Below are 24,384 nucleotides of genomic sequence, written 5' to 3'. Positions count from 1 at the left end.
GACATATATACACTACCATATGTAAAACAGATAGCTAGTGGGAAGCATCCACGTAGCACAGGGAGATCAGCTCGGTGCTTTGTGACCACCTAGAGGAGTGGGATAGGGAGGGTGGGAGGGAGACGCAAGATGGAGGAGATATGGGAATATATGTATATGTATAGCTGATTCACTTTGTTATAAAGCAGAAACTAACACACCATTGTAAAGCAATTATACTCCAATAAAGATGTTAAAGAAAAAAAAAGAGTAGCCCCCACTCACTGCAACTAGAGAAAGCCCGCAAGCAGCAGCGAAGACCCAATGCAGCCAAAAATAAATAAATTAAATTGATTAGTTAAAAAAAAATCAATGGACTTAAGCTTCTGGGAAGATAGAGTAGGTGAATTTTTTCCACTATTCTTCCTGCTAAGTATGCCTAAAAACCCTTGATGTTATACATAAAACACATATACAAAGACTGAAAGGTAGAGAAAAAAAGGCAGATCACTAAGAACCTTGGGACCTAAGGAACAATACAGTGAGTTATCTGTTGCCTCATATACCTCAGACTGGGTACTTGAGAGCCAGCAACCTAGAAATGCCAGTGGGAAAGGACAGAAAAGCCCCAAGAAAAGCCTGCCCTCTAGCCAAAGGGCCAGGAAGACAGAAAACTTTCAGATAATAATCCTTCTACTCCAGCCAAGCACCAAATAGAAAAAACTGTAGCCCCACCCATACCAGCAAAGGTGGAGTGGAGAGTCAAGACTTCAACCCCTACCAGGTTGTAAAAAGCATCTCAACTCCCCAGCAAGGGTGGTAACAGAGAGACTGAGTGAAAACCAGGAACTTCATCCCCGCCAAGCTGTAGAAAGGCCCACTCTTCTGCACTGTCTGTGAAGACTACATAGGAAGCCTATACTTCACCTCCACCCAAGTTTAAAGAAGTAGCCCTCGCCCTCTCTGCAGGAGTGGTGTCAGGGGAAGCCTAGCAGAGACTCAGGCTCAGTGGAGGCCACATAGTTAGAGATATCTACACCCCATCTCAACACCATCACCGAAAGAATTAATCCACATCTATAGAACACGCCACCCAACAATAAGCAGAATACCCACTCTTTTCAAGCACCCACAGAACATATAAGACAGATCATATCTTAGGCCATAAAATAAACCTAAAAAAACTTAAAAGAACTGAAATTATAGAGTACTTTCTCTGACAACAATGGAATCAAACTAGAAATCAGTAACAGGAAAGATAACAAGAAATTTTCAAAACCCTTAAAAACTAAACAACACCCTTGCACACAATCTTTCCAGGAAACAGAAGAGGAAAGAACACTCCCAAGCATTTTATGAAGCCAGTATTACCTTGATACCAAAACCAAACATAGCAGAAAAAAACAAGAAAACTACAGACCACTATCCCTCATGCACAGAGATGCAAAATTATTAACATGGTCTCAAGAAATCTACAAAAAACAATTCTAGATTAATAAGTGAGCTCAGCAAGATTGCAGGGTATAAGAACAAAATACAGAAATAAACCTATACACTAATGTCCACTAATCTACAAAAAAAGGAAGCAAAAGTATAGGACAGAGAAAAAACAGTCTTTTCAATAAGTGGTGCTGGGAAAATTGGACAGCTACATGTAAAACAATGAGATTAGAACATTTCCTCACAACATATACAAAAATAAACTCAAAATGGATTAACAACCTAAATGTAAGACCTAAGACATACAACTCCTAGAAAAGAACACTCTTTGACATAAATCGTAGCAATATTTTCTTGGATCTGTCTCCTAAGGCAAAAATAAACAAATGGTATGCAATTAAACTTAAAAGCTTTTTGCACAGTAAAGGAAACCATCAACAAAATGAAAGATAACCCTCATAATGCGAGAAAATATTTGTAAATAATGCAACCAATTTGTATATTTTGGCTTAATTTCCAAAATATACAAACAGCTCATATCAGAAGAACAAACAGTCCAATGAAAAAACGGGCAGAAGACCTGAACAGACATTTTTCCAAAGAAGATGTACAAATGGCTAACAGGCACATGAAAAGATGCTCAACATCACTAATTATTAGAGAAAAGCAAATAAAAACCACAATGAGATACCACCTCACACCTGTGAGAATGACTATGATCAAAAAGTCTACAAATAATAAATGCTGGAGAGGGTGTGGAGACAAGGGAACCTTCCTGTATGGTTGGTGGGAATTTAAATTGGTGTAGCCACTATGGAAGACAGTACGGAGGTTTCTTAAAAAAATTAAAAGTAGAGTTGCCATATGATCCAGCAATCTCACTCCTGAGCATATACCTGGAGAAAACTATAATTTGAAAAGATACACGCCTCTAGTGATCATAGCAGCATTATTTACAACAGCCAAGACAAAGAAACAAACCTAAAATGCCCATCAACATATTGAATGGATTAAGAAGATGTGGTATATATACACAATAGAATACTACTCACCCATAAAAAAGAATGAAATAATGTCATTTGCAGCAACATGGGTGGACCTAGAGATTGTCATACTAAGTGAAGTCAAAGAGAAAGACAAACACCATATGATATCACTTATATGTGGAATCTAAAATATGACACAAATGAACTTATCTACAAAAGAGAAACAGACTCACAGACATAGAAAACAAACCTATGGTTACCAAAGGAGAAAGGGGTTGGGGGAGGGATAAATTAGGAATTTGGGATTAGCAGACACAAACTACTATATATAGAATAGATAAACAACAATGTCCTACTGTATAGCACAGGGAACTATATTCAAAATCCTATACTACATCATAATGGAAAAGAATATGAAAAAGAGTATGTACATATATGTATAATTGAATCACTTTGCTGTACACCAGAAACTAACACATGCTGTAAATCAACTATACTTCAATAAAATGAAAAGAAGCAGAAAACAAACTAGTGGTTACCAGTGGAGAGAGGGAAGGGGAAGGGGCAGGTTACGGGTAAGGGATTAAGAAACACAAACTACTATGTATAAAATAGATAAGCAACAAGGATATACTGTATAGTACAGGAAATTATACCCATTATCTTGTAATAATCAATAATGGAATATAATCAGCAAAAATAATGAATCACCATGCTATACACCTGTAACTATATACTATTGTAATATACAATATACTATTGTATATTGTAAAAACTAATATACTATTGTAAATCAGCTATACTTCAATTAAAAAAATTTTTGAAGTCTCTCCTGAATTTGTATCACTTTGCACCATCGTAAAGTTGAAAAATCATAAGCTTAACCATCTTAAATCAGGAACCATCTGTACCTAAGTATAAATCTAACAAAACAGGTACAGGATTTGTATGCTGTAGAAAAAGAAACTCTCTAAATATATGAACATATCGTGTTCATGGAGGAAAATACAAATGGCCACCAAATACAACAATCAATTTAGACAAGGATTATCAATGCTAAAACCACTGATGAAAGATAGTTGAAGAACAGATGTTCACAAAGTCTCACAGAATCACCTCACAGATTAGTTCTAAATTAGTAAGGAGAAACAGCACGTTTACAATGGCGAGAACCTTTACAAAGGTCACCATCTTAACCAAACAAAAGAATTTACTATCACCAATAATTGGAGGAACTGACATTATATGCATCCTGATACAGTGCAGTGAGAAATACATATTGACAATGTAGTATTCTTGCTAAAAATGTTTAACTGAACCAGAAATAGTCCAATTCAGAATGCTGGACATTCTGCAAGTCAACAGTATTCATCCAAAGAAATCAATGTCATGAAAACAAAAAGAAACTGCGCATCACTGTAAAATAGAAGACATTAAAAGACATAGCTAAATGCAATTTGTGAATCTTAACCTGATATGGGATTGGGAGGAGTAGAAAAATAGTCATAAGAGACATTTTTTGGACAACTGGATAAGTCTGAATATGGACTGTATATTGGGTGATATTAATGAATTAAGGTCACATTTCTTAGGTGCAATAATGGTTTTATGGTTATCTAAAACATCACTCGGGAGATTCACACTGAATTTTTTATAGGGTAAGTGTCATGAGGTCTGCAACTCAATTTTATTTTTATTTATTTTATTTTGTGGTACACGGGCCTCTCACTGTTGTGGCCTCTCCTGTTGCGGAGCACAGGCTCCGGACACGTAGGCCCAGTGGCCATGGCTCACAGGCCCAGCCACTTCGCGGCACGTGGGATCTTCCCGGACCGGGGCACGAACCCGTGTCTCCTGCATCGGCAGGCGGACTCTCAACCACTGCGCCACCAGGGAAGCCTCTGCAACTCAATTTTAAATGGCTCAACAAAACAAACTGTATATAGGTAGACCTAGCTATAGATATAGATGTACTGGGTTGGCCAAAAAGTTCGTTCGGGTTTTTCCATAACATCTTAGGGAACCAAATGGATACAGTAAAGCAAAGGTGGTTAAAAGTATTAACTGGGAATCTAGGTGAAAAGTATAGGGGTATTTATTATGCCATTTTTTCAACTTTCCTGTAGATTAGAAAAGAATTCTTTAATAAAAGTCTGGGTAAAATTATGGTTAACATGCTAACATTTGACAAAACCATAAAATATTAAAGTGTGAATATCCTATGACCCAGAGCTGCACTTCTCCAAATCTCCCCCGAAAGAAATGCTCACTCATATGCACAAGAAAGAATATACAAAGGTGACAGGATGTATACGATTATGTAGGTTTATATAACGTAAAACTGTGACCTTGTTTTGCAGAGATGATCTCCTTGCTGGCTTTGATGAAGCAAGCAGCCATGTTGGGAGGCCCACCTGGCAAGAAACTGAGGGCAGCTCTTGGAGCTAAGGGCAGGCAACAGTCAACAGTCTGAACCTCAAACCCTCAGTCTTACAGCTGCAAGAAACTGATTTCTGCCAACAACCACATGTGAGCTTGGAAGCAGATCCTTTACTAATCAAGCTTCAGATGAAACAGCAGCCCCAAGTGACACGATGATTGAAACCCTGAAAGACCTTAAGCAGAGAACCCATGCCTGGACTCCTAACCCACAGAAACTGTGAGATAACAAATGTGTGTTGTTTTAAGTTTGTGGTAACATTATTATGCAGCAATAGAAAGCTAACATAGCACAGATATATGAGTATTCACATATTCAAAAATAGATTCACATAGAAAACACAACAAATGCATTGTAGACACAGACAGGCATCTAAATAAATACCCGTATTTAAAAGACTAGTCAAGTGAGATGGCAGAGAGAATGAATAGATAAGTAAATAGCTAAGTGATAGAAGGTAGCCACTGGTAAAGAAAATTGACAGCTGAAGGAGTTAACTGAGTAGAACTGAATGATTTCTGAAGAAATATATTATTAGTATTTGACTTTATAAAAAAAGAATATTATAAACATTTATGATTCAATGTACTTTGCTCACCCAACTCATAACTTGAAGAAATCTCTGTGGGTAGAACACATTTTCCACATCTAGTAAAGTGAAATAAGACTGAACTGCATAGAGCCTTAATTGTTGATTTTCTGTTTCATCATCAAAACCTACAAAGAAATTAATATACCATTTTAATTTCTACTAAATTCTCTAAGGACTCTGTAATAAAAACATTTAATTTTAAAATCTTTGCAGAATGCAACAGTTTACTAACCTTCTGCTAGCAGTCTCAGAAAGTTATTGGGAATATCAGGATGCATAACATCTCCTCCCACTGAAAATACAGCATTCATTGTCTGAATAAACCACGCATTATCAGGAGCATATGTGTCCACAGTGTTAAGAACAAGTACACTTCCAAATGCCACTTATTAAAATTATCCTTTCTGTATAAATCTTAAAAAAAATAACCCTCAGTTCATCCTAGTTTGGCATTTATACCTTTAACTTCTGCCAATAAATTGTTCTCTACTCCAGCTTTATGTAAAATAGGTGCTCAGTAAAAGCTTACTGAATAAACTTAATAAACCAGTTCATGGTGCTTTATCTAGCACCATATATTGCACATAACAGGTGTCCAATAAATAACTCTGAAATAATTGAAAGAAATGTTTCAGCTAACTATGGACAAAAACATAATGGAAAATGATATGCACTTCAGAAACTAAATGTTGTGACATGTCTATCTGAACAAGTTGTTGACCCTCTTTTCTAATCTGTTCTTCTTCAGTTCTAAAATTCTATCATTCTGCTGGCCAGAGCTATAGCACTGGTTAGGACAAAACTATACTTAAGCAATTTCCAAGATACTTTGATCAGCATTATTCATTCATTCAATCTTAGATTTAAACAACAGACATCTTAAAAAGAATGATGAGTAACCTCGTGACCTGCAAAGTTCCTTTGACTTTTAAGAAACAAATGTGAAGAAAAGTAACATGTGAATGGAGTTGCCAATTACTTCACTGTGACAATTTCCAGTATAAACAGTAGTGTAAAGGATAAATTTTAGCATCCTGATCCCCTCAACAATCCCCTGAAAACAACAAGAACTTTTACTCAGGAAAGAAACTGAGTAGGAAGTAAAGTCAAAGACAAGGAGGGACTCTAAGAGGAATCAGACGAGATTCCTGTATCCTCCTGCTGATAATACTGACCAATGGAATAAAAAGAACCAGGAAAAAAGTCATCCCCTAGGAAGTCTACACGAATTCTTGCTTTTGACAGCAAGAGAGGCTTGAATATCAGGAATGGAAGTTACTGCTGGGCCTCTGAACTCAACCTGCAAGTGACCATGTCTAGAGCAATTATTTTAAAGTCACTGTGTAACTAAAGGTATTTTATGACTCATGGTCCAAACAAAGGATATTTCTCAGCCAGCTCAGCTATTTTGCCAACCAAATTGACAATAATATATTCTTCTTTGCTCTGATGTAAATATTCAAGCATTTTCTGGACAATCACTGTTATATTCTGTGCATTAGTAATTCTGTAAAGAAGTTCCAGAGTCTATTTAAGAAAGAAAAATAAAAATAGTATTATAAAACTATGCATGATAACAAATAAATACTGTAACATATAGGTTTGTAACAGTTGATTCTTCCACTTTTATGTAGCTCTACTGGGCAGTTAATAGGTGCTCAAGAAATGCACATTTTAACTGAACAGAACTTAAGAAAGGTAAGACTATTGTCAAAAAAAAAAAAAGAATTATAATCAATTCCAAAGTCTAAAAGCCTTCTATTGATATAGATAATAATCATCTGACATCTCTACATGACAGGCCATGTAAAGACTAAAAAGTTAAAAGGTTAATAATCTATTTTCTAAAAATGTAACAGCTTCTTAAACCTACATTACTTATACCTGTGTGCTATGCATGTGCACGTGTGTGTGTATACATGCATACACATATAAAAATCCAGTCTTGCAAAATGCTTTTTCCACACTACCCGAACAACAGAAAACCACACTTGAATGGATTTGTCAGCTAAGGGCAAATGGTCTCTAATGGATGGATAAGGTAGTGCAAGCACTTCAAACCCCAGCAAGGCCTACGTTCAGAATCTCGGGTATCAAGGAAGAACCATTTTACAGCTTTCTCAGTGATGAGGTATATACCTCTTGCTGCCTGAAGAAAGATGAAGGAAGACCAGTACCAGAGTAAGCTCCCATTTGGCTGGCTTTCTGAGGCCCTACATCAGGGTTGTAAAAATATCACAGTTCCCAGAAATCAGTAGGAGACAAAGGGCAATAATGAGAAAGCATCGTTTACTGGCATTTCAGGAGCAACAATATTAGCTGCAGGAGAATTTCCACATATCCTTCTCATCAAACTTGTTCATCTATCTTTAGGGTTCTTTCTAATTTTTCAGTCCTATACCCAGGACTTCAAGTACAAAGGACAACAGATTTTGAATTTTTTTTAACTGTTCCAGTTAATCCTTAACACCATTTAAAATCTATAAATACATAGGTTCCCCATGTATTTATAACTTTCAACCTATGAAGCTGCTTCAGACATGCTTCCTGTAGACTCTATATGTCACATATTTTAAGATAATCTACACCAAATTTACTTCCTACTCTAAGACCATGAAATTTAGCATTTCCAGGACTGAATGGGGACTGGTATTATGAACTGCATGGCTAGAGGTCTTTTCTGTTAACTCCTTCTTGCCTTCTTTTTCCCTGCTATGAAAGAAAAGTAATAAAATCAGGTAAAAGGGAATCCCAGCCCCAAGCAACAGGTCACTCCATACCCCAGGACCAAAGTTCTTGCCATATGGTTACTGATGGAGGTTAGAAGTGACAGTGGCATCGAGGAGACAGTACTGCAGTACCTTCTTGGGGCACCACTGATACTCAGTACCCTTCCCCAAAAATTCAAGCTACTTTTCTCACTACAGATCAGACTTCATAATTTTAAAAGTTGTCTAGTTTCCCTTTGACCCTCATTTTTAAATGAGATCCCAATAAATAAATACAGCAATAAGAAAACTGTATCTAAGTCAACCGTGTTCAATTTAGTACTTAACCACACAAAGAAAATGCATGCTCTATGTCTGTTCAAAGTGGAAGAGCAATATAATTATTTGTTACTGTCCCTTGGCATCTTCTCATTTTTCTACAATGTCCACACATAGAAATTAGTACATCTGTAAACTTCCTGGATTCATTCAAGGCAGGTAACAATTTTCAGAAGATTAAAAATATGAATGCAAAAAACATACATGTATATATATGTAGATGGCAATTTCTTGAAAATATTATTTCAAAAATAGTACTAAAATTCAAAATTCATAATCTTATCTTTTAAAAATTATAGTTGTTTAATGTAATACAGTGTTCTCTCAATAAACTACTTTTAATTCACTGCTTTTAAGTAATTTAGATGTTTAGTAGATTCTTTTTATCTTTATTACTTTTAAAATCAGAAATAAAACTATCTACTCTTCTTACCTAGGTCCCATATACCATTTTAAATGAAGATATAAAGTGATTCTCTACGTAAGAATTAACAGATATACCTACATGGACACCCAAGTAGATATTGAAGCAATTTTATAAAAGGAGAAAGTTGAAAAAAATTATATAACTTTCCTTCCAAAAAGTTCAAAACATTTTAGGGATATCTTTATTAATTCTTTCAACATTCCTACATATTCAATAGGGACTGCATTAGCCTAGTTTATAGATGTTAATAATGGAAAAAATTAATCATCATAAATAACTTCTTAAAATTGTACTAATAGAAAGACCTGGGAATAGAGTTCAGGTCTCCGATTCATACAATTCTTGGACCAAAAAAGATATTAATGAATCCTATACAGGTAACTGGACCTAACTCCTCCAACTCATAATTTATTTTTTTATTATTTTTTTAAGAGTGCTCTTGTCTTGACAGCATTTGTTTCATTTTCTATTTTATTTATTTTTAAAACGTATTTATTTATTTATATTTTTGGCTGTGTTGGGTCTTCATTGCTGCGTGTGGGCTTTCTCTACTTGCGGTGAGCGTGGGCTACTCTTTGTTGCGGTGCGCAGGCTTCTCATTGTGGTGGCTTCTCCTGTTGTGGAGAGCCCATGGGCTCTAGGCGCATGGGCTTCAGTAGCTGCAACACGTGGGCTCAGTAGTTGTGGCTTGTGGGCTCTAGAGCACACGCTCAGTAGTTGTGACGCACGGGCTTAGTTGCTCTGAAGCATGTGGGATCTTCCCGGACCAGGGCTCCCCTGCATTGGCAGGCGGATTCTTAACCACTGCGCCACGAGGGAAGCCCCAACTCATAATATAAAACCATTATTGTCGCAGACATAGAGGATGGATTTGAGGACACGAGGAGGGGGAAGGGTAAGCTGGGATGAAGTGATAGAGTGGCATGGACTTATATATACTACCAAATGTAAAACAGATAGCTAGTGGGAAGCAGCTGCATAGCACAGGGAGACAAGCTCAGTGCTTTCTGACCACCTAGAGGAGTGGGATAGGGAGGGTGGGAGGGAGATGCAAGATAGAGGAGATATGGGGATATATGTATATGTATAGCTGATTCAGTTTGTTATAAAGCAGAAACTAACACACCATTGTAAAGCAATTATACTCCAATAAAGATGTTTTTAAAAAATAAATAAATAAACCATTCTTGTAATTACTGACACAAGTGCTTTTTAGAAAAGTTCCTTAAACTTCAATAGAAAGAATAAAATGCACTCAAAAGTTAAAAACACACACGTGTGCACATACACACTGCCCACCATTTTAATCTCTCTCTATAATACCAACAAAAAGTTCAAAAATTGTAACACTTCACATACATTACTCAAAATACCAGTTTACCTCTCTTTTAATAATGGGATCAGGATGGTCTAAGCATTCAATTATTGTCATCTGGTGTTGAAGAGCCAGAGTGGGATCCTGTTGGACAACATAGGTAAGAGCCTTCAATCCTAGAAGCAAAGATTACATTATAGAAAGTGACATAAAACAAATAACCAGCAAATTTCAAAAACTCTCTTGGTAATTTCCATCAAAAGAACCAATCATCTTACCTAAATATTTGAGATTTATTTTAGGTGACAAAACAAATTTTCCAATGCACTTGGCAGCCTTCTCAAGTAATTCCGATTTAGGATAAATAGAATAGACTGTATGTACACATTCAAACAGAATAGCTACAGAAATAAAATATTATAATGTCAGGGAACATATTAAGGCATAATAAAAGAATATATCTGTGTAGAACTCCTAACAAAACAAACTAATTGGAAGGTCAGTTTTAGTCAAAATTTTTCAAAGATAAGAACTTTACTGTTTTCAGGCTTTATACAGTTGTTAGGATTACGTTACCACAGTACAATTTAAAGAGAATGATATATATTAATAGATAAGAATGATATATTCAGTCATGCAACAAGTATTTTCTGAAACTTCCTATGAGCCAGACATTGTTCTACTAGTATGGATACAGCGGTGACAAAAACCCCTGCCCTCAAGGAAATCACATTCTAACGGACACATAATACATTCATTGTTCCCATATAAATAGATACTTCCAACACTCCTTGAATGCTTAAAATAATTTATTCTTAGGCATTTTCTACCACTTTTACATAGAAACTGTATATGTAGTTTATTTCAGTGCAGTTTATTTCAACATAATCATTTCAGGATGCTCTAGCATTTATTTCAAAATAGGGCCACTACTCAAAAATCTTCAAACCACTTTTTAACAATTAACCTCCAAGGATATAGAAAATCTACTGAACATCTTAATAGTGTTCAAATTTGATTTTCTGGTCTCATCAAAGATCTGATAGCTATAATAGATGATCAAAGTGGATACTAAAATTTTTTTCAAACTCTCTTAAAGAGCATAAGTCAAAGAGCTGGAGCTTCGCCATGGTAAAGAAGAATCATTTAGGCACCATTAAGTCCTGCATGTCCTGTGGAATCACAGAATGAGAAGTGAGACACAGAATCAGCAGACTTAAAAACAGTTCTACTATATAGTTGAAGCATATCGTGTCTTTGATAGAATCACTCCTGCTCTTTTTCCAAAAGCTTAAAACATAACAATCAAACATTTGTGTACAGGATATAAGATAGATCCTGAATATTCAACTAACTATGTTTTACACTGCTAAGCTGTCTATCAATTGATACACATATAAATTTCTGGTAAAAAGCTTTACATAAATAAATACTTTCTAAAGAAGGAGAGAGAAAAGAAATCAGAAGGAAAAATTTTAAGAAATAAACAACTCTTTAAGAAGGGAACTGACTTTAATTAAAGGAAAACCTACAAAGTAAGTCAACTGAACCTAAAAAGATTCTTTATATATCCAGATGTTATGCTGTAAAAAGTCGTTACTCTGTGCTATGAAAAAAGCTGATTTTATGACTTCACGAAATAAACAGAGAGAGCCTTAGTCAACTAACTTAACTAATCAACTAAGGCAGGAGTAGGCAACACATCGTTAAACACAGCCCTCAGCCTATCTTTGTAAGCTGTGAACTAAGAATGATTTTTACATTTTTTGAGATATAACTGACATATAAAATTATTACTTTTAGGTATACAATTACATTTTTAAAGGTTTAAAATAAACAAAGGAGAATATATGACAAAAACCTATATGACCGACACAAAACCTAAAATATTTACTATCTAGCCCTCTTTTCAGAAAAAGTTTGCCAAACCCTGAACAAACGTGCTAGTCCTAAGTAAGATTAAAAATGATGATGTTCCATTTTCTATCATAACTGACATATTTTCCTTTACGGATTTCTACTGTTTAGAGCTCTCCTATCAAGATGTTTTACTGACAACAAAAGCTTCTCATTACCCATCTAAAACCTAAACTTTTATATTTAGATGCTCATAAGATTTCTGAAAAGCTAGTTTAGGTAAAATTAATAGTTCAAAAATTGCACTTATTAGTCAACCTAGGCATAAATGAGTTGAAATGAACTTAACAGGTTTTTAAAATTATTTTTAAATAATTTAGAGGCTAATAGCCTTTATTCTCCAACTCTACAAAAGTCTAAGTCCATAAATGAAAAAGCAATTACTCTGCTGTCTCCTCACTGCAGTGGTTAAAAGAATACAGTAAGTCCCCTACATACGAACCTTCAAGTTGCAAACTTTCGAAGATACAAATGTGCCCCTGTATGCCAGCGGTTGTACTGTACTACCGTACTTTTCAAGGTACTGTACTGTAAGATTAAAAATGCTTTATTTATTTTTGTGTTTGTTTTTTATGTATTATTTGTGTGAAAAGTGTTATAAACCTATTACAGTACAGTACTATATAGCCAACTGTGTTGGTTGAGTACCTAGGTTAACTCTGTTGGACTTACGAACAAACTGGACTTACAAACATGCTCTCGGAAAGGAACTTGTTTGTACGTAGGGGACTTGCTGTAGAGCTTCTAAGGATTTCTAAAGGTAAAATGCATCGTGGAGCTTTGTTTACTCTTCCAGAGGAAGCCAGGTCCTAATCAAAATACCATCAAGTAAAAAATTAACAAATTAAAAATTAATAACATTCTAACATTTGTGACACTGTGGTTTTATCATAGATATTTTGGGTAGGATTATGCACAAAATTTGAAGAAGTTCTACTGACACTGTATCCTTCAGACTAGACTTTACTTTCATTTTAAATAAGTTAACTACTGTCACCACTCTGGCAGGGAGATGCGGGTACCATGCAATAAGGGTGGCAGTCCGCTCTGCCTCCTTTAACACTTGGAGAGGCAGGGGATGTTGGTTCCTCCTGGATGGGGGATGGAAGTACCCTGCCTGGAAGAGGGAGGTGCACCCCGTTACTGCTCCCTATACGACCTGCATTGAGATTAAGGGGTGGCCCTGGTATACGTGACCAGTTTAAAAGCCCTAACTCGTCACTAGACTTCTTCTAACGCCACCTCAGGAAAGATGGGAGGGGTATCTCATTATTCCCTGCTCCTGGATAATGTGAAATCCAGGCTTCCCACATCATCTCCACTGGCAATGCCAGGGAGGGTCCCCCTTAACATCTGGCAGGGATGAAACTGCAGCTGCCCCTCTTGGTCTTCACCACTAGCCCCGTGGGAGGGTTAGGGCACCTCATTGTATCTGGTGAGGGTGGAAATCTTGACTCTCCATTCAGCCTCTGCCGCTGTGGGTGGTCCACAGTTTTTTCTGTGTGATGCTTGACTGTAATAGAAGAGCTATTGTCTAAAAGTTTTCTATCTTGCTAGTTTGCCCTTTTTCCCTTAGTCCTTTGGCTAGAGAGCAGGCTTTTTTCAGGGCACTTTTGTCTGCACCTGTTGGCATTTTCAGACTGCTGGCTCTTCAGTACCCAGTCTGGGGTATATGAGGCAAAAAGCCCAGGGTACTCACCTTGGTGGTGTTCCTTGAATGCAAAGGTCCCTAACCAGTCTACCTTCATTTCTCCACCTTTCAGAGTCTTATATGTTTATTTTACATATAATGTCCAGAGTTTTTAGGTGTACTTAGTGGGAAAAGTACTTCTATCTACTTTTGATGGTTCTATCCCTTATACTCCATTTTATGTAATTCTCCCAATTTACCAAATAGTTTACTAAAAATGTCTTTCTCATCTTATCAGTACCCTGCCCAAAACTATTCCATACCTCCAGATTTATACAGTATAAAGTTCCTTTGGCTGCCATGGGAGAACCTACACAATATGGGCTTCCCACTGCTTCACTATGAACTGTCCAAACAGGCTGGCAAGTCACTGTTCTCTGAAACTGTTTTAAACACGCCCGCTTCTGTACCTTCTCTCATGTTCCCTCTGCCTTAGAACCACTTTTAACCTCCCTTCTGGCTATCTTAATCCTATCTTTCAAGGTCCTATTACATCAATAAATCTTTATGTGCCCTGAAGCCCAGAGTGATCTTTATCGCCTCTGGATTCCTGTAATATTTACTGACTTTATCTCCCCTTTGCATTCTGCCTTATACTGATATTATGCTTTCATAAATAAGTTATCTTCTCCATTATACTGTAAATTCCTTGAAGGCAAAGATTATATTTAATACTTCATATCCTCTACATCACTTTATGCAATGCCTGGCACATAGCAGATACTCAGTAAATGCCTCTGATGTGATTTATTTCTTGATTTGACACTAAGTTACAATAATGAAACTTTCATAAAAATACAGTTTAGGGCTTCCCTGGTGGCGCAGTGGTTGAGAGTCCGCCTGCTGATGCAGGGGACACGGGTTCGTGCCCCGGTCCGGGAAGATCCCACATGCCGCGGAGCGGCTGGGCCCGTGAGCCATGGCCGCTGAGCCTGCACGTCCAGAGCCTGTGCTCCGCAACGGGAGAGGCCACAGCAGTGAGAGGCCCGCGTACCGCAAAAAAAAAAAAAAAAAAATACAGTTTAAAAAATATTAAGACTGAAATCCAATAAGATAACTGATAAAAGTAAAATAACTTTCTCTTCCTTCAATTCAATTAAAACATATTACTCACTGAGTAATCCAGTGCCAGATACTGGGATATGCTGGCCAATAAGACAGACACAGTCCCTGCCCTTATGAAGTTTATAATTAAAATTCACATTTTTAAGTAATAAGATATTTATATTAGGTTTACTAGAGAACACTCTACCATTGATAAACTCACTGTAAGCTATAAACTGTATCAGTACAAATACGGGGGGGAAATGTAGAACAAAGAGAAGATAAATAAAGGAAAAAAGGGAAACAACAGAAACTAAGTTGCTCTGGCAAGGTGAAACACTGGACTGACAGACTACAAAGAAATAAACTGTTGGCACTGGTCCCAGCAATCTTAATAAAAGAAGGATGTCCTAATGGAGAACATTAAAAAATATTTCCTCAGGTATACAGTATTCTCTAAATCGAAAGTAGTAACAGTGGTTATCTCCAGGAGGGGGAACTGGGTGGTGGGTCATAAGGGTCAAAGGGACACTTACTGTTCACTGTATACCCTTTTGTACCTTTTGAATTTTGAACCATGTGCATATATTACCTATTCAAAAAAATTTAAAAATTAAAGCTGAAATGTCAATTACAGAAAGAAAAAAAAACTTTCTGCAAGGAAGAAAAGCAGAAAATTGATTTTAAACAGAATTCCTTGAGAGCCTTTCAAACCCTTATCCTAGACCATGATTATATCTCAAGCAAAACTTTTTAATTTACTTTAGGTGCCTCCAAAGATTCTGACACTACTCTGGATACACTGACAGCTCCTAGCCAAACCACCTGCCTCAATAATGATCATCCTTATCTCTGGCACCTTATTCTTCTCATTACATAGCAGGATCCTAGATGATGTCAACTATTCATTATACTATATACTTATAAGGGCAGGGCCTGTGTCTACCTTATTCTTCCCTTAAGCTCCCACACTTACCATGGAGGAATACGTTAAGTCAATCAACTCTTTCCTCAATCTGTACCTAGTTTACAAATTAAATTTTTCTTTTGTAGGCATTCAATAAATACTGGGTGAACAAATGAATACACCACACTTATTACCTTAATTACCATTTATACACGCAAAACATAAATCTATGCTTCAAAATTTACTATCCCAATTCACTACCACGTGCATTATTTTTTCCATACTAGTCTTATGCATGCAATCCTTTCTTATTCCTACTGCATTTTTGTCAAGCACTTTTATTACAGTTAAACTAGTTCAATTTCTGCCCTCTAGTCTACTCTGCACTTCTACAACCATTGTTCTTAAAGATCCACAGTTTACCATTGTCTGAAAGAACAAGTAATGCTCTCCATCCCCTACTTCACGGTATTTTACCAGATTAAGAATGACTTCTCATTTGAGTTATACCTCTCTATACCTCTTCTATTGCCCTTCTCCATACCAGGTGAGATTCAAACTGTTTTACTTCTATCCTTTAAATATCTCCAAATATCCCAATTTCTTCAACGAGCTTTTTCAGGCTGATCAATAAAGAACTAAGAGTTCTTCCCTCTGGCTATTAAGACTGGAAGTTTTTTTGGTTACTTTTCTCAGTTCTCCTCCCTCTTCCCCCATTTTACTCTTGTCTCTTATCACTAAATTACTTTGTAAAATTGTATTTAACATAAATAGCTATTGTCTCTTCATTAAAAAGTACATTATTCCACATCTATATATTCTTATCTATATCATACTCATCCTTCAGTTATCTTCTTAAATATCACTTTTTCAGAAAAGCCTTCCTTGTTCTCCCTCTCATCTAAGACTAGCTGCTGTATTCTCCAGAGTACCTTGTAAATTCATTTCTGTAATATTTCTAGTACCTGTCCCCTTCCATCTATTTAGGCTGTGAGCTCAACGATATTATTTTATTCACAACTGTATTCCAAGCATCTTTCACAGGGTCTGATAAATAACAAAAACTTAAGAAATATTTGGTGACTAGTTGACTGAGTATTTCATTTAAGAACTGTCTTAAGTATGGAATGGACCTACTAGGTTATCTTCACAGTCAATTAGATGCTTGATGGACATTTTCAATACAGAGACAATTTCTCTTTAAAAATAAAGACTTGAAAAGAGAGACAATTGTAATAGTCAATTTAGGTCAACATTTAAACAATGGCGTAATTTCAAATTATTTTTATTAGTTATTCAATGCTTCCAGTGAAAAATAATAATCCCAAAACCACCTTAAAAATTAACATTTAAAATTCTATTGAAATTTATAATATTCTAACACAGATTTAGCTATAATACTGAAAACATTAGAGCAGCATTTACATATGTTACCTACCATATGTGACATTGTGATTTAACTCAGCTCTTCGTAAGGATTCATCGAGAACATCATACATTAATTCACTTGTCCTGTTTAAAAGATATTTTATTTGCAGTAGAATTATAGTATTATAACCCAATAAAACATAGTTTTTCAAACTTCTCTCTCTTTAAAACTGAGGATCTACAGAAAAGAAGTGAAAGAAATTCATTTTATGAATTGGGAATTTCACTTCTTAAAGATTCCATTTGTTCTTTTTCATGAGTTTAACTTCCTGCTTTATCAAAGCTGACTAGTCAATGAAGAGATAAGTCAATCAACTCTTTCCTCAATCTGTACCTACTTAACAAATAAAGTTTTTGTTTGGTTGAACATGCTATCTTTTATAATTTTCTTCATAATATAATATTTCTACCTGTTTAAAGTTACTACACTAATACTTTACATAACCAGATTACTCCAGACAGTATATTATCTGTATTTCAAACACTTAGTTTTTAAAAAATATTCAAATACTAGTCTTTCTTTGAGCAGCACCAGGTTCATCAGAAAGAAAATTTTAACTTTCATTTATGTTAAATATAAAGAAATTATATTTTGTGGAATTAACAGATTAAAACCATTCCTATGTCTTTATGGTCACTGATTACAGTTATAGTTACTGGGTTGAGGTAGATACTATACAAAAATGCAGTGTTTTATAGAGCCCTAGCACTCTGCCACCAAGCCTTTTCTCCAAGGAAAAGTCCTCTCCAAGAGGCCAATGTGAAAACTATGGCTTCTCAGCTGATATTTTTGTATGTTTTGTAAACTCAAAAAGCACTAATAGAAAAAAGCACCATCAAAACAGAATACCCAGGGACTTCCCTGGCAGTCCAGTGGTTAAGACTCCACGCTTCCAATGCAGGGGGCACAGGTTCAATCCCTGGTCGGGGAACTGAGACCCCATAGGTCACGTGGCGTAGCCAAAAAAAAAGTAACAACAACAACAGAAAAAACCCCGACCCACAGAATACACAGTTGTTTCTTGCAGAGAAACTACACTATAAAACAAACAAAAAGATGAAAATAATCTGGGGCTATACAAATTTCATATCATGTATGTTACAACTTTCTCAGAAAATGTCTTTTTTTCCCAAATATACAGCTGTAAAACTCAATATGAAATGCATGTACTTCTATTGCATCTTAACTAAAGTATAAATATCCAGTGAGAATCCAGAACCATATCCTAAAATTCCTCATTTTATTATGTAAGCATTTCTTGCACAGACAACAACCGTATAGTAGACATTACAAATCCTTCCCTCCCCAAATTTGGTAATACTACACTTAGATTATGGTATAGTTGCCCAATTTTAAAAGCCAATGTCTGGCATAAGAGTCATAATTAACCACATGAAATGTGGAAACATTTGCAGACATGATTGAGCTAAATGTTAATAACCTAAGAAGCAGAATGCTATAAAACACAAGAAAATATTCAAACAATACATATAAAAGACCATAAATATAAGAGATTTTTCCAGTAAGTTAATTCTTTCAATTAAATACGTTAGAATCCTGTTATAAAATAACTTAACATTTTTACTTTGCCACATTGAGCTAATCATAACTTAAGAAATATACGTTAACATAAAATCTTATTAGAGTTCAAACAACAAAGGAGGGAACGAACATTCTAATGTTCCATAACATTATAAGAGAGTTCTACTCTTTATTCATTTAATTAAGCCTAATTTCTATTCAACTGACCTCTCTGAACTCTATTCAACATACTCATCTTTGTACATATTCTTCAAATTCATCCATGAAGGAAAGAAGGAAGACAATGAGTTAATGAATTTAGTAAATTCACTAAATGCCTCCAAAGTTACTTCCTGACAACATATGATGGCATTAAATCCTTTTGGACCAGTGAGGTCTGAATGCATTACTACGAAATTCATGGTTTTAAAACAGAATTCTAGTGAACTCCAACTAGAGCTCCACAATAGGATAAACATTTCCAATGTGTGTGTCTGCTCCATCAACTCCAGGTTTTCACCCTAGGTTTCAATCAAGGTTGAGATTCATAAACATAGAAAAAAGTAAAATAGCAACACCAAGAGTGATATAGCCCAGTTAGCGCTCATCAGGAGCTCACCAAAGACGGATGCTGACATGAAACTGAGGAGACATTACTAGGAGGAATAATAGCCTAGAGGACAATCCCTTAGTAAAATGAGACTAAAGAATTAGCATATAGGAGTTCCCTGGTGGCGCAATGGTTAAGAATCCGCCTGCCAATGCAGGGAAGCCCTGGTCCGGGAAGATCCCACAACTAAGCCCGTGTGCCACAACTACTGAGCCCGTGGGCCCTAGAGCCCATGCTCCACAAGAGAAGCCACTGCAATGAGAAGCCCGTGCACTGCAACAAAGAGTAGCCCCCGCTCGTGGCAGCTAGAGAAAAGCCCACACACAGCAACGAAGACCCAATGCAGCCAAAAATAAATAAAATTTTTTAAAAAAGGATTAGCATATAAATTGTACCCTACTGTATAAAACAAAACCACATCTCTAAAGTCAGAACCTGATCAACAGTATTTTCTCAAGACAGAAACACATCAGGGGCTCAAGCCATGGTCCTTGCTCTCAAGGGGACCAAATCTAGTTGCTCTTGAACAGTTTAAAAAAAATTCTTAAATAAAAATAACAGGTGTGCACACATGCACACACAGAGAGAGAAAGAATGATAAAGCAAATACAAATAATTGATGAACAGAGGTAGAGAGAGCTCCCTGTACTATTCTTGGAATTTTTCCGTAAGCTTGAAAAACTACAGCAAAATTAAAAGTTACAAAAATATAAGTAACTGGAAAGGCACCCATAAAGTTTAATAAAATTACTGCCTAAAAGAGTAATTCAAACAAATGAATTGTTCCAATTAGAGCAACAGGGTAAGCAAACTATAGTCTGCATGCCTAATCTGTCCAGATGCCTGTTTTTGTATTGGCTACAGGCTAAGAATGGTTTTTTTACATTTTTAAGTGGTTGAAAAAAAATCAAAAGAATAATATTTCATGACACAAAAAGATTATATGAAATTCAAGTTTTAATGTCCTTAAAGAGTTTTTTTGGAACATAGCTGTGCTCATTCATTTACATATTATCTATGGCTGCTTTTGAGCTGTATACAACAGCAAAATTAAATGGTTGCAATAGACAACATATAGCCCACAAAGCCTAAAATATTTATCTGGCCCTTTATAAAAAAGTTTCCCAAGCCCCAAACTAGAATGGTTAAGAAAGTTTCATGGAACATATGGAGCTTCAAAGGTATTTTGCACTGTGAGTAGGACTGAGATAAGCAGAGAGCCAGGATTATCCCAGCAACCTGAATTTTTACACTTCTTATAGTGGCTTATTTATCACTATTAAGTCAATTAAGCATTGGGAGAAGCTGGTTTATCATGAAACCTCTAGATGACTAAAGCCTACCAAATTTACCTAGAATAGTTTACCTTTGATCATCTTTTCCTAGAAGTCCTAGTATTCTCAACAGCTGAATTTGTAACCATGGTGCTGGTACACTGTGGTAATTGAAATCTACGGGGAGTTTTCCTCCAACCACTTGCTTCAAAATTGTTACAAAACTCCCAGTCAAGTCTTTATATGCAGATGAATTCTCCTACATCCAAAAAACAAAGTAAAGCAAAACAAAAAACTTTCTGTTAATAATAATGTCTTAAAAATAAAATAGACCTGGTTGAAATGCCATATAGAATCTAACGTAATACATGCTCACTTAAGAAGTTCCATGTTCATATTTAAAGAAACAGTCCTCTAACTGTGTAATGTCTTCCACCATGAAACTCCTCTGGCTACCAGATCCAGAGCTGAATCATGCCCCAAAAAGCTTCCACCACTTCCTACTTCCTATACAGTTTAATCACATTTCCAAAGTTCTATAATTACATCTTAGAACCTTTAAAAGCTAGTATCAGCAATTAAAGCAAAAATTGAAAAGAACTGGCATACTGAAAAAAGCAGTAATACCTCTACTTTTGATGAAAACCAAGGTCTGTTTCCAATCTCTGAATTTTGTTTTCAAAAGACTTCTCATGTGATTGAACTAAATATGTTCCAGGTGGAAGAGCATAGCCAAAATTACTCAAACATTTAAAACCCCCAAAATCAGTAAGCCTGCTTATCAAAAATTAATTAACTCTATAGTATTTAAACATATTTGTGATTCTGAATGAGTATGCCTTGATTATCTATCTGACTAATCTCTTGGACTGGGGAAATTTTTTTTTCATCTTATTTTTTTTAACTGAAGTGTAGTTAACATACAATACTATATTAGTTTCAGGTGTACAACATAGTGATTCAGCATTTATGTATATTACGAATTGATCACCACTATAGGTCTAGTAACCATCTGCCTGAACTGGGGAAATTAAATACACATTCCTCAAAATGAATGTTAGACTCTTCATTGTAATTTTTACTGTGTATCAAGGACAAATTTTTGGAAGGGAAAAATAGCTCTTTCAGAGTTTAATAAATGTTAGAGGAAAAATAAGATTTAATATCAATTATCTATTTATACCACACTATTTTGGAGCACACAATGCATAAAAGTAAAGACAACCTTCAGTTTCTGTAATTTTTAATTGATTTCAACAGCATATTCCATTTCATTATGATGTATGATGAAATCTCTCACAAGTATATACTTTCAGACACAAAGGGTTTCAGGCAATACACTGGGGTTGAATTAGTATAAACCCGTATCATCATTTAGAAAAATTTTTTACCATAGTATCCAACCCCCCTTCCTCCTCCAACACAGTATCAACGTATGGAGTCAACACTGTAGACTATGCCTTGCACGTTCTCCACCAGCTCTCCTCATTTCTATAAATCGTTATATGTATCCCATGAAGTTGTATAAAAGGGAGGCACTGCTTGAAAAACCACAAATCTGAAAATTTCAACCACTTTCCAGAGCTACCATTTTTCCATGCTTCTTTCATAACATGAAAAAATTTTAGGCATAAAAAAAGACTAAATCTATAATTTGTCTACAACTCATGCGATCAACAACATGCAAAAATTACTATTAAAGTGTCAATAATACAAATTTAAATGTGACTTAAGCATTTTACTGAAAAATATGAGTTTTCTTTTAATTACATAATTACATTTTTCTAATGGTAGCTACTCAGTACCTGCTCAAAATGCCAACTTACCTTAATCATCCTAAGGTATATGTGCAAGGATGCAGCCATGACACCAACATCTCTGTCACAAAGTGCTTTCCGAAACTTAATATGGATATGCTGTACTTGATTAGGAGCGATAAGATAGAATTTATATAATGCTAGGACAGCTTTTCTTCGTATAATCTCCCTAAAGATAAAAAATAAAATCTAAATAAACCATCTGAATTATCAGACATTTATTAGTTTGAAAAGATTATGGACCAGATGATTGTAAAATACCAGCTGTTACCTGAAGCTAAAAAGAAAGAATTACACATTTATTATTAATTTTTTATTCTAATCTACCAAACTATAAAAGTAGTTATCTCTAGGAGGTAAGACCTCAAGAGACTTTAACTGTCCATGTTATATATTTCTCTAGTTATAAAATTTTTTGGTAACAAGCATATATTACTTTTGAAACCAAAACAAACCAGGAAAGATAAATTCGTTAATTCCCTAATTCCATTTTTGAAAGCCATATCTGTAGAAATTGGGAAAAGAATCAACAGTAAATTTAAATGAGTGAGAGGTAATTTCTGCCAATAACATTAAACAGTCTCTTCATCAATATTAAAAGTCTCCTTAACATTCTAGCTTTTCATATTTCGTTTTTACATCATGGGCAAACATACTCCAAATACTTGGGGCGGGGGGCAGAGGAGTATAAGGGGGACTTACATTAAGAGATGTTACTCCTCTCCTTGCCCAGCTCATGTTTCAAAAACCTCATTACAATGAAGAGGAAAGTATACACAAGTCTTGCACTTCATTTGTAACAGATAATGTCTAGCACACAAGAAGCAAAAATAAAGAGTTGCTATCCTGTGAACATAATGTAGTTTCCAAGGAATTATATTCTTTGTTTTTGTCTCTTATGCCTATTTCCACATAGTCCACATAGTTCAGCAGACTATGCTGGCAGTGCCCACAACAGCAGTACAGAAGTATTTATTTTCAGGGTTCCTTAATATGTATTTCTGTTACCTAAAATCATAGAATCTCAAAATTGAGATTATTCAATGCAATCCTCTGTGTTTCACTCAAGAATACTTTTTATAAGATTCCTAACAAATGGCCACCCAGCCTCTGCATTAACAAGCAACCTACTATCTTCCTAGGTAAACTATGTCATGCTGGAAAATTCTTTTCACATAAAAAGAAAAGCAGATTAACAAAAGATTTGCCATTAGTATTAATACTACAGTAACTGTAAACTATATCCCAATGTATTGCTATTGGGCATTAACCAATATGAGTTCCAGGAGAGAGTAAGTAAATGAGGTGAGGAAAAAGAATACAAACTCTGAACAGGCTCAGGAATCCCTAGGTCTGGCCCAAAGTGTTGGCAATAACACAAGATATCAAAAAACCTGGATTCGGGCTGTGAGTTTGGCGTGCTGAAATATAACCAGGGATTCAAACGTCGAGTCCAAGCCCTGTCTCATAGCTTCGTTGTGATATCTACTGGTTTATCTGTAGCTCTGTCCCACAGCTCTGTCTTTAGCTCTTTACTCCATAGCATGGAGTTAGGTATGGCCATGATTGCAAAAGCAGAGTTTCAGAAAGTCTAAACTCTAACTGGTAGAAGACAGGAAAGGCCAAGACTTGAAATGACAGTAGATGGGAAGCAATAAGGAAAAAATTGAAAGGGTAAATGGGAAGCAACAAGGAAAAAATTCAATTCTTTGAAAGATTTCATACAAAGGATAAGTATGGCTACCACAAAACAGTGGTGGTATGGAAAAATTTCATAAAAATATGCTCTGCTGTGATCATATCAACCTCTAATTATCTAAGAAAGGCTAATATTTTATTTCCAGTAATTAATTTTCCATACCCATCATTTGTTCTAAACACAGATTTGATATAAACAAAATATTACAAGTCTGAAAAATCTCTGAAGTTATTCCATAATTCTTAGAAAA

General features: G+C 35.6%; 1 protein-coding gene across 4 annotated transcripts in view; it reads right to left on the bottom strand.

The window, feature by feature from the left end:
- The window catches only part of AP4E1 (adaptor related protein complex 4 subunit epsilon 1), a 107,203-nt gene that overhangs the window by 70,388 nt on the left and 12,431 nt on the right, over positions 1–24,384 (bottom strand). For all 4 annotated transcript variants that reach the window (XM_060005236.1, XM_060005235.1, XM_060005237.1 and 1 more), the window contains 8 exons: positions 22,445–22,604; positions 20,711–20,877; positions 17,223–17,296; positions 10,505–10,627; positions 10,293–10,402; positions 6,825–6,964; positions 5,670–5,782; positions 5,444–5,562 (listed from right to left, as the gene is read on the bottom strand). In XM_060005236.1, coding sequence (XP_059861219.1) covers positions 5,444–5,562; positions 5,670–5,782; positions 6,825–6,964; positions 10,293–10,402; positions 10,505–10,627; positions 17,223–17,296; positions 20,711–20,877; positions 22,445–22,604 — 1,006 coding nt within the window. The remainder of the gene's footprint in view (positions 1–5,443; positions 5,563–5,669; positions 5,783–6,824; positions 6,965–10,292; positions 10,403–10,504; positions 10,628–17,222; positions 17,297–20,710; positions 20,878–22,444; positions 22,605–24,384) is intronic.

The sequence above is a fragment of the Delphinus delphis genome, chromosome 2, assembly GCF_949987515.2.
Source record: "Delphinus delphis chromosome 2, mDelDel1.2, whole genome shotgun sequence".
In the NCBI taxonomy this organism is placed as follows: domain Eukaryota; kingdom Metazoa; phylum Chordata; class Mammalia; order Artiodactyla; family Delphinidae; genus Delphinus; species Delphinus delphis.
This window is presented reverse-complemented; position numbering and strand designations above follow the sequence as displayed.